An 11,512-nucleotide genomic window follows, 5' to 3' on the forward strand; every position below is an offset into this window, starting at 1 on the left:
CTTTACTTGACTGGCACACAGCGCCCCACAGTATCATGACAACCAGTAATTACATTGCCTCTGTGACATATTGTATGTAATCACTTCAACTCTGGCACCCCTATGGCCCACAGAAATGTCTACATTCCTGCTATGAACCTATTTATTCAGTTATAAATTTGTCACTATATATAGGCCCCATGCACACTGGCTGTTTAGCTCCGTTGCATGAGACCCTAGCGTTAAGATGTGGGCAGAAAGCACAGCTGCACTACCCAGCCCTGCTGCCGGCAGCCTGTTAAAGGAGAAACTCCCATTTTGTTATGAAAAAATTAAAACACTCCCCCCTGGGTGATTTATGTACAATGCAGTGATTTTACCAATTTTTATTGCAGATTCCTAACTTTTGGTATTCTGAAACAGTAATTTATTTGTCTGTGTCCATGTGCAAAGTGAATGTGAATGGGAGTGACTTTTCATTTACGATCAGCTTCTGCATTTGTGGGGTTCTAATAAGGAACGTGTCAGGGTCTGCATCCCATTAGACGTGATTACCCTTTGGGAGTATCTCCCCAAAACTGAAATGTTTGTTACATAGGATGTGAGGATGCCCAAAATCTGATTTGTATATTACTGCAGGCTTGTGTGAAAATAAGTGAGCCAATCACACAAGTAGGCAAGGACATTTCTAAGGGGGGTTCTTTACACCAATTGTGTACAGAACGCCTCCAGGTAGCCATATTGCATTGCATTTTAAATAAAACTACAACACTGCAGATTGAAAATAAAAGCTAATGTTTTAAAATATTACAATAAGACTTGCAGTTGTACATGCTAGAGCAGGCATGTCCAACCTGCGGCCCGAGGGCCGCATGCGGCCCAGAACCGCAGGCAATGCGGCCCACTGCCCCCTGACTATTTTTTATTTTTTTTGCTGGAGAGGAAGGAAGTGGGGTCAGGGGCACGGCCACAGCAGCTTCCAACTGTAGGCAGAGGCTGCCTCGGAGGGGGGGGGGGGGGCGCTTCTGACTCCTACCACCATGACCATTCAAGTCACTGAAGTGGTCATGGTGGTTAGAGTGTTCCTTTATTATCTCTCAGAAGAAGTAAACCTCTGTATACTGATTCCATTTCATTTGATCATCCTCTAGTTATGTTAAATTAGTGCGGGGGGGGGGCGCGGGAAGGGCACGGCGGCATTTTATTACTTAAATACCTTAACTATAGTATATATTTTATATGCGGCCCGAGAAAATTTCTCCACACTCATTGTGGCCCAGAGAAGCCAAAAGGTTGGACACCCATGTGCTAGAGGTTTCTTTTTTATTTGCAATATTTATTTCCGGTGAAAGTGGAGTTACCCTTTAAAGCTGAAAGCTGGATAGTGCACCAAGCTGTCTGCATTCCAGGCATTTTTCCCTGGGTGCATAGTCCCTAAACATTACTACCACTACGTGCACAGCCCAGCCTCATCCAGCAGCAGCTTCCAGCCTCTCATAGCGTTATGCCACCTAGTGGCATGAGGCCCTAAAATACCAATGCAATAAGTTGCATAAGTACATATGTAGGTTTTTTTTTGGCACAAAAAGGCTTTCTTTTGATGATATTATATCACAAAACATATTTTATTTTCTATCCAACCCATTCAAAAGTTGAAACAAAAGTAAGAAAAAAAGTTCTCTTTTCTTCCTTGATTGGTGTTAGTGTTGTTTTTTTAATAGTGTTAGACCCCTTTCACACGGGCGCCTCCGTTGCATGGAATCTGCTTTCTCAGTGGGGCATCGCTTCGCTGATCCCCTTTGAGCAGGCAGAGGGCAGGTCCATCTCCACTCACTGTGCAGAGCAGAGATAGACACAATCCCCTGAAGAAGTCACGTGAGCGGACGTGACGCAACGCGTAGGGCAGAGCACCGGAAGTGACGTTGTAAATGCGGAAGCGAGGTCTGCGATTACCTGTACCCAGCTAAAAGCTTAGCAAACCACGTTTGTTTGTAAGTGTATTTGATTTTACTTAAATAAAACCGTTTTACTATGGCAATATTGCACTATGTGAGCATCTTACTTTGAGATTCGAGGGACTCCTGGAGGACGTATACCCCGATCCACACAGCAGAGGTGACCATCATCCCTTGATTGTAGAATAAGGAAGGAGAGGAGAGGAGTTATACATCTGTATAACAAAGAGGCGCATGACTATATAAATTATAGGGGCAATAAGCGAGAAGAAGAACCCCACAATTTCCACACGGTGTTAGGTGGAGGTTTAACACCTGGAATAAGAAGGACACTATTTATATTTTTTATATTTTGGACACTCTAAGCACTTTATAAGGACTAAACGCCGAGATTGTGTAATAAGAGCACTCACCTGTGTATTTATTGAGCACTAAACACTTTACTGTCACTTATATGAGATTTTTACTATGTCACTTATATGAAATCATTCTAATTACTTGAAAGTACAGTGATTTTCTTTTTTCTTTTTTTCTTTCACCAAGTTCGAAAGGACTGTGCACTTTATATGTATATTTTTAGGAGAGATTTATAAAGACTCATTGATTATTTTAGATTTTAGAAATACACTCACAATTTGCAGAAAACACTTGAATATAATTGAACACCATCACATATTTATTATTTATTTTGGATTGTTTTTTATTAATATTTATTGATTTATACTACTCCCCTGAAGAGCAGTACATCTTTAGCATATCCTTGTAAAGCACCTAACGTGTCATTAAACCCACATTATTAAAAACTATCAATAAATTATGTATTCCATGCTGTTCATACTCACTCAGTCACTATGACATTCATTTTTCATTTTCTGCAAAAAAAAACTAGTTGATCGTGCTGTTTTTTGTCTCTCTCTTCTGTAGTCCCCAATGTAGCTTGGGATTTTACAGAGCAGTGCTGGCAGCTCTGCACATGCTCATTTTTAAGTTCCAATGCTGAGCATTTCCACCCTATCACATCTGAGCAGCCCAGGTGACTACACATGTGGGCATATAAACAATGATAAATGACAGCCCACTACCTCCACCATGCCCACTAACCAACTAGATACAACTGGAGGGGGCAGGATATTGTATGTAGATTGATGGAGGCTTCACCTTCCTCTTATTCTAAGACACAAGCTGGAGGGGCGTGACAGGCTGTGACTGGCAGAAATCCACCTACACCATGTTATTGCCCAAAAATATAAATGATTTATTTTCAAATATATAATTGTATGTTAATTTAAAACATTTTATTGATATGAATTATTTGTTTTTACTCTGTATTCCAAAGGCTGTTTTTTTATTTTATTTTGAACATGGGACCAGCAGCAGAGGACTAGAAGCTCCTCCTGCTTATGCTTCCCTGCAGACAGGCTGGGAAATTGCTGGGTCATGTGACAGCTGTATATCAATTAGGAAAAAGGTACCTAGTATCACTTTAATAATCATGTTTCATTAAATTTCCACTAGACATTGTAATATAACCAATTTGATCATAAGCATGAAAGCCAGGGAACGGACAACTTCTAATCAAATCAGAAATGTGGCCTATTCTTGCCAATTACTGTTACCAAAGGTGTTTTTTTTTTTATAAATGTGTTCTGTGGCTCCTATGGAGGTGTGCTGTACCAAAAAGTACATTTTTATAATCTGAATCTTTTTGTTTGTAAAATGTGTTATATTATATCATTTATTACCTGTAACCATGATGACAATGTGATGTCCTTCATATTTTTGATGACCGCGTCCTCATATTTTGCACATATATGCAGAAAACTCAATGCTATTGTTGAAGGTTTTTGACTAGAACATGTAGTAGAAGATATACTTTGGTCCAATCAAAACAGTAACACAATAAAGAAAGATTTTAGTGTGATTAAGAGATGAATAAACACTTCCATTTCTCTATGTTTAGGTATTTATACAGCTGCAGAGAAATTGTGCTGAGGAGGAATACAGCAGGGAGCCTGGGCTTTAGCATTGTAGGAGGTTCTGAGGATTGCAATCGGAATAAACCATTCTTTATTAAATCCATACTAGAAGGCACCCCCGCTTACAATGATGGAAGAATCAGGTAATTCATGTTGGTTCCTACATTGCATGTCTTTGTAAGTGGTATTAGTTACAGTCACCTTTCAGCACATGGTTTCTTATTGCCGTACAAAGAATACCCAAAGCCATGCTTTAAGGATTTCTGCTTCTGAACAATTCGTTTATAACATGTTTTTATTATTATTAATATGAGTACAACAAACTTCCATGTGTAATTAGTTTTAATTAATGTAAACCAGAAAGAAAAGTTCTTCATACTTCATATACAATATCATTTTTGGTTTGGTTCCCTCACCTCAAAACATGTTGAAATTTTATCCTTTAACTGCTTCGAGACCAGAGCCTGGGATGGGACAAGTTTGGGGCTGAAACTTCTGTATGAAAAAGGCTTTTTGGGCCCCTTAATCAAAATAAGCAGGCCTTTAAATATATTTCATACATACACTGAACAAAATTATAAACGCAACGCTTTTTTTTGCCCCCATTTTTCATTAGCTGAATTCAGAGATCTAAGAGTGGCCTTTTATTGTGGCCAGCCTAAAGCCTCGTACATATGCGTCGATAATTGGCCGCGAATTTTCGGCCAACGTCCGATCGGCCGATTTTCGGCTTGTTAGTATGATGCTTCCGACAACCGACTCCGACTTTTCGGCTGAAAAAAATCTGGTGTGCAGGCTATAAAATTTTTGTTGGCCGTCAACACAACGGCCGATTTTCCGTCAGTCAATACAGATTTCGACAGACAAAAATCTGATGAACAAGACTGGGCATGCTCAGAGAAGAAAAAACACACGGAAAGTAAACCAGCACATGACATCACTTCAGAAGTAGATTTTTGTTGGCCGTGAAAATTCGTGTGCAGTCTAGACACATTCCAACCAACAAAACACCACTCTGCACAAAAGTCGGACGTTCGGTCGGCCGATAATCGTTGCGTGTGTACGAGGCATAAGGCACACCTGTACGATAATCATGCTGTCTAACCAGCATCCTGATATGCTACACCTGTGAGGTGGATGGATTATCTCGGCAAAGGAGAAGTGCTCACTAACACAGATTTAGACAGATTTGTGAACAATATTTGAGAGAAATAAGCCTTTTGTACACATAGAAAAAGTCTTAGATCTTTGAGTTCAGCTCATGAAAAATGGGGGCAAAAACAAAAGTGCTGCATTTATAATTTTGTTCAGTGTACAACTGTTGGTGTACATTACAAAGGATTTTATTTCTGTCAGTGCCACACTTTGTCCACAATATTAAAGTGGTTCTAAAGGCAGGATATTTTTTACCTTAATGCATTCCCTACATTAGGATAAAAACATTTCCCAGTAATTGTATCGCCCCCACACCTGTAAACTTACTCGAGTCTTATCTCGATCCAGAGATCTGCTTGTCTGCAGCTGTGCTGGTCTGTGGTCACAGAGGTGGAAGCCATTGACTCTTGCTGCTATTGGGGGTGGTCTATAGGCGCACACAGCCCGGCTCGGGAGCAAGCCTGCAGGTGTGTCCCCATAGGAAGCTGCTTGCTATGGGGGCATACACAGAAGAGGAGGAGCTGAGAGAGCCAGCGGGGGACCCCAGAAGAGGAGGTATAGGGGCGTTCTGTACAATAGCAATGCACTGAGCAGGTAAGTATAATTTGTTTATTATTTTAATTTAGAAAATGACCTATACAACCAAACAAATAGTGGTTAGATCACATTTTATTTCTTTTACTCAAATCTGCTGAAAGCACAAAAACACAATGTAGCAGTCAGAAACAGATTAGCTAAAAAAAAAAAGCAGAAGTATGAAACAAAGCTATATTAACAAAATAAAGATTAGTCAGGTGATCTCTGTCCAATCACACAGACCAGGAACGTAATCTGTATTACTTCTCACAGACAGAGTAGTAGAAATTTCCTTGAAGGGACTGTCCAATTTTAGTAAATAGTAATGTGCTCGGGGCTTTTTAGTTCTTCTGCCTTACCTCACCATTAGCTGACTAGTTAACTATGTTAGGTCTCCCTTCAAGCCTTACTTCATACAGTCATGTAGTCCATGCTTTCTACTGATAATTGGCAAAATATCAAAAAGGTCTATACATGCAAGTGGAGAAATGACTGAATAATCATGCTTTATCTCTGTGACTTACCAATAGGCAAGAAGGGCATAGTAACTTGCATGGCCCTGACCATTATACCAGATGGGGAATAAACTTTATAGTCCTTTGAACTTGTGTTGGATGTGATACCATGTACATATGGATTGTGTACTTTGCAAGAAACTTGTCTAAATTGTGGTAGTAGACAGTAGGTTCTTGCTTAGGTTGCCTCCAGTTGTGCAAGTCACCATGGTGCTTGGTGATATCTTTTTATACCAGGAGATATGGGCATGACTATTTTAAATAAGTAGATATAGACACAATCATTCTGCTATGGAATGTTTGTGTTTTAACTGAGAAACATAATCCTTTTTTATATATTGTAAATTGAAAGGGTTTTTTTGTAATCCTTTATTTAGGACATATAAGGCATGCCCATCAATAATGAAAAAAAATAAAAAAACTACAGCCATTGAAAGATCAAACAGATAACACAATATAGACCTAGGCCTATACAAACACACACATATAGAGAAGTGCCCCCCAGTATAAAGAGATACTGTGTACATACACAAGGGAATAACGGGACAGGATATGGAATGCCTTGAGTAGCAAAAACCTGTAACTCGAGTGTATGTTCGTAAAATAGAATCAAAAGCAAGAAACTGGCTTGGATGCCAATACTTATGAAGATAGAGTATGAGTTACAGGAAAGAGGGGAACCAGGCAGGGAAGTAGAGTAAAGAAATGAAACAGAGAAGGGGAACAAGGGGGAAGGAACAGTGTTAAGGGGACATTGCCCCTCACCTAGAACCCAAGAGCCAGATCCAACAGCGACAGACTGCTATCTTCTGTAAGTAGTATAGTAGGAATACCATCTAGATCTCTTGCATGTCTGAGTTAGATCAGGATGGAAGAGTCTGAGTGTCTGTTGACAACAAAGCTTGGTATGAGGGGGAGCAAGTAAAGGCTGTCCAAGGGAACCAGGTGTTATAGAACTTTTCTTCACAGTTTCAAGGAGTGGATACCAGTTTCTCTGATTGCAATGGTGATGACAAATTCCATTGCAGGCTTTTTACCTCTTTCTCCTACCTGAATGTGATGTGGAGGGGTCTGTCTGATACGATCATAAGATTAAATCCAGTGCTGAAACAAAAGACATAGATGGGAATCATCTGCTGGCTGGTTGCTAGGGCCAGCAAAATATTTTTATTGAATCGCACTTTTATACATCAGCCAGTTACAAAGAAACCTACTACTGCTAGGGAGACTGTCCCAACACCATCCTGACTCTGGTGCTGGCGTACAGACTTGCCTCTCAAATACATTTAGGTCTAAAGATAAAAAGATTACACACAGATGATCTGAGTTCTGAGCATTTTTTTTATTGTGCAAAATATCAGAAACAGTACAACAAAGTCACGTTGACAAGAATCACCAGAATAGCTTAGATATACAACCTTATTATTTTAGAGGTGCTCCAAACAAGAAGGAAGGAAAAATAGGAGAGAAAAAGAGGGACAGGGAACCAAATGAAAGATCCTTCTGTATGTAGTAGTATTGTTTTAAAAAATTGGATTAAACTGTGTACATGTACCCACATCTGCTGGTTTGTGGGATACCTGCCTAGGGTTGAGCAACCTGATGAGCACAATATGACAAAGAATGTGTTGGAAAGCTTGCAACTAATGCTTGTCAGGGCTCCAGATTATCCTAAACAGGGCAAAGGTTTAATTCTGGTAGAAAATGTAAAATGTAACCCTCAATATAGACAGAAGCACCCATATCAGCAGTAATTGAAGTCAGAACGTGTCTTTGAAGAAATGGATGTTTATTGGTAAACAGCAAGTAAAACACACTTTGTGGCTCTTATTTGGCCAATTCATAAGGACATTGGTGTACAATACACTTTAAGAGGGTTGGAATTTTTCTACATTGAATGGCTAGCAGTATACTGTTCTGACAGTGTGTTTTATCTAGTATAATTGCCAATAAACATCCATTTCTTTAAAGACAAGTCCTGTCAAATTTCCTCTGATACTGGCACCTCTGCTGATAACATTTCCTTTTTGGGGCCTATTTTGTCTATACCAGCATTATGCTTAAACTATTCTGGTTAAATTTATCAAGGATCTGAACTTGTATCATCTACATCTTTTTTGAATTTTAAGTTGTTTGCCCTACACCATGTCCTGTAACCCTGTTTTTTGCCTCCAGGTGCGGGGATATGCTTCTGGCGGTAAATGGCAGATGCACGTCTGTAATGACCTATAGCCACTTAGTAAGGATGCTGAAGGAATTGAAAGGAAGAGTGGTACTTACGATAGTGTCATGGCCTGGATCCTTCTCATAGCCAATGAGACACTATAGCTTCTTCTACATTCCACACTACTTCTCACGTGTTCTTACAGCTGGTATTAGTTTTCTAACACTTGCATTTGTCTGTCAGTATTGGGTATAAATGGCTACCAATGTTATCATGCATGCCAGAAAATGAGCTCTTTAAAATTCAGACATCAAGCACTTTTACACCAACCTTATGTGGAATATAACTGCATAGATGTTGTCTGTTTTATTCTGTCTGGCAGGAATTATCTGTGTTTTGCTCCCAGTATTGACTCTGTTTAAGCCGAGTGTGTCGTGTATTACATGGACATGATGTGTACATCATCCAGCTTTGTATTGTATGTAAAGTGTAACAATGTGAACAATAATGTGGAAAGGCAGTCGCTATAGCCATGGCTATCACTAGCAGAGATGTACTTTGTCATTCGTCATTGTTACTTTGTCAGTTTTTCATGAAATCATCTTATCTGCAAGGTAAAGTAGTCAAAAACTATATTTATTGTATGCTTTTGCTGTGCGGTCAAAATATGGATAGGGCTGATTGCTTTTAATGGGACAAATGAAAACTAGGTTGGATAAAGCTTTCAGTCTCAGTGTATGGAGGTTGTATAACAACTTGATTGCAAGAACACTAGGTTTAAATTAACTAACAGATTGGACAGACATTTCCACTGATTATATTGATTTTTCATACTTCTATTTTGGTTGGATACCTACTGTGCTTGTTCTTTTCAGTAGAGTCTCCATGTTTGTAATAGTCTGGAATTTTTTTTTACTTGTCAGATGTTGAAATCAATGTTGTGCTCTAAAGAAGGGTCCAAGAATCCGATGCACTATCTTAAGCATTACAGCTGGCTTCTGATTGGACAAGCACTCATCCACCCTTTCTGGTGCTCTTTGTAAAACAAAAAAAAAAAAGCATTGAAGCCTATACTTTTCAGCTACACCAGCAACACTACTGCAGTTAACTTCCAGCAGGGACAATGGAGGATCACACAGAGCGATAAGCTCTGATTGGAATATATTTCAATGGATAAAGTTAAAATACAGGAGGAAAAAGCCCTTAAAGCATGTAATGCCCTAGAGTATGATAAAAGTACCTTTAATTACTGTGAAATGTAATCACCTCTTAGATCTGTATGGTTAAGTAAGTTTCAAAACAAGTTACGAATATATAAGACAGTGGCTATGCAGATCTGTTTTTACCTTCATATCATGTGTGGTTTGGATAGCCATTGAAGACCATATGATTATGAAGCAGTGCAGTGAAATCATATCTTGTAATAGTAATGGTCCATCATTTGTATTTGATACATGACAATCAAACTCCAAAGCAATTAGGCTGCCTAGTAGGTTGGATGGATTTGTGTACACAGTATACTATTAGGACAATTGATGGTGCAAAACCAGTTCAGGCTCCAATCGGGAGAAAAGCTGTCTCACATCCACCATTGAATTTGTGATAGTTGTGTGTTTGGAAGCCTGGATGTCTGTAATCCTTGACAGTCAAGTACTCAACACCTTGCATACATTTGGACCAAAGCTATGATTACACATACATTTTTCAATGAAAATTGGTCAATGTAGAATGTGTAAATTAAGTTTATATCACTGCATTGCTACTTTTAAAGGGGAGTTTATATAACTATCATTTTGCGGTAAATCGGTCTCCTTTTCTTTTACTCATGTGTTTTTCATCAGAGCTCAAATCACCATACACTGTGTTTCCTTTGGCACCCTATCTCTACAATGGAACTGTCAGGTCCTCAAATTGCTCTAGCCATAACAAACACATCATGTCGTAGCTACCCATCATGTAGGATACACAAACATCAATTTTTCTTTTTACAATTTAATTGTAAAAAAGAAAAAACTCAAACCATTTAAAGCATACCTATGGACAAATCATATATTCATTTCCACTTTGTATTTCAGTCATTTCTAGCCTACTCCTGTTAATCTGAATGATCTTGAAGTTTGTGAAGATCCCCACATATTTACTTACTGGAATTATGTGACATGTATTCACTATGCCCTGTGTGTAGGCACTGCTGTGTCACACATTTCACAGAGCCTGCCTTCTGAACTACAGAGGTGCTGAGAGGAGGAGTTTCAGGAGGCGGAGTCAGTACAGGAATCACTGCTTGCAGGCAGCAAGGTAATATGGGATATATAGTTCTTAGAAAATTGAAAGAGAGGCTGCAAAGCATGCTGGGAATCCAGGAAGTTGTGGAAAGAGATGGCCAACAGACAGGCAGCACTCATAACATGAAAGGAGATTTTTCAAGTAAGCTGCTGTTGGATTGTCAAAAAATAACTATTGTTTGTATTGCTTTTACAATTCTGATGTTATAAATGAAAGCGTGTGCTGTGACCAGAGAACTTCTTTAACACAGAGTAGACACATTTACATAGAAATATATTTAAGCATATCAAAAATGGGTTAATCAAGGTTCATCTTGATTTGATCATTATGAGATTCTGCTCTTTGTTAACATCAGTTCCACATAAAGAGACCTTGCTTTAGCTTTCATCGGCATTGACTATTCACAGCAATCTGCCAACCTACTAGGAACAAAATTTAAAGATGGTTTTAATTAGGAATGCACCGATACCGGTTTTTCAAGACCGAATGATTATCAATACTTTTTCTCAAGTACTCAGCCGATACAAATTACGATACCTATTTTGTTATGTGACAATTTCCGGTTCGCATGACATGTGAACCAAACCGGCTTTCTATGGAGCTGGTTCACATATGTGTGGGTCAGCAGAAGTGCGATTTTTAAAAAGAACAAATAAAAAACAAATATAATATCTGCGCTTAGTTATAAAATAGCAATATTATAATAGGCAGCCAGCACCAATAGGTTTCATCGCACACCCACAGTAACAATATATAAGGAAGGGTGCAGTGCCAATTAAAATAGCAAAGTCCAATGACAAAGCAACATGAAGCCCATAAGTAAAGAGACACTGATGTTTCAAAGAAGATCCCCACACCGAAAGCTGTGAAAAAGTGCACACAACACCATCCTGAGGAAAGGGGCAA

At 39.0% G+C, this 11,512-nt stretch overlaps 1 protein-coding gene across 3 annotated transcripts in view; it reads left to right on the forward strand.

The window, feature by feature from the left end:
* Positions 1 to 10,298, forward strand: part of LNX1 (ligand of numb-protein X 1) — a 282,665-nt gene extending 272,367 nt beyond the window's left edge. For all 3 annotated transcript variants that reach the window (XM_082256708.1, XM_082256709.1, XM_082256710.1), the window contains 2 exons: positions 3,895 to 4,053; positions 8,332 to 10,298. In XM_082256708.1, coding sequence (XP_082112834.1) covers positions 3,895 to 4,053; positions 8,332 to 8,467 — 295 coding nt within the window. In that variant the 3' untranslated portion in view covers positions 8,468 to 10,298. The remainder of the gene's footprint in view (positions 1 to 3,894; positions 4,054 to 8,331) is intronic.
* The last annotated feature ends 1,214 nt before the right edge of the window (positions 10,299 to 11,512 follow it).

This window comes from Pelophylax lessonae, assembly GCF_965119305.1.
Source record: "Pelophylax lessonae genome assembly, chromosome: 1".
Classification (NCBI taxonomy): Eukaryota; Metazoa; Chordata; class Amphibia; order Anura; family Ranidae; genus Pelophylax; species Pelophylax lessonae.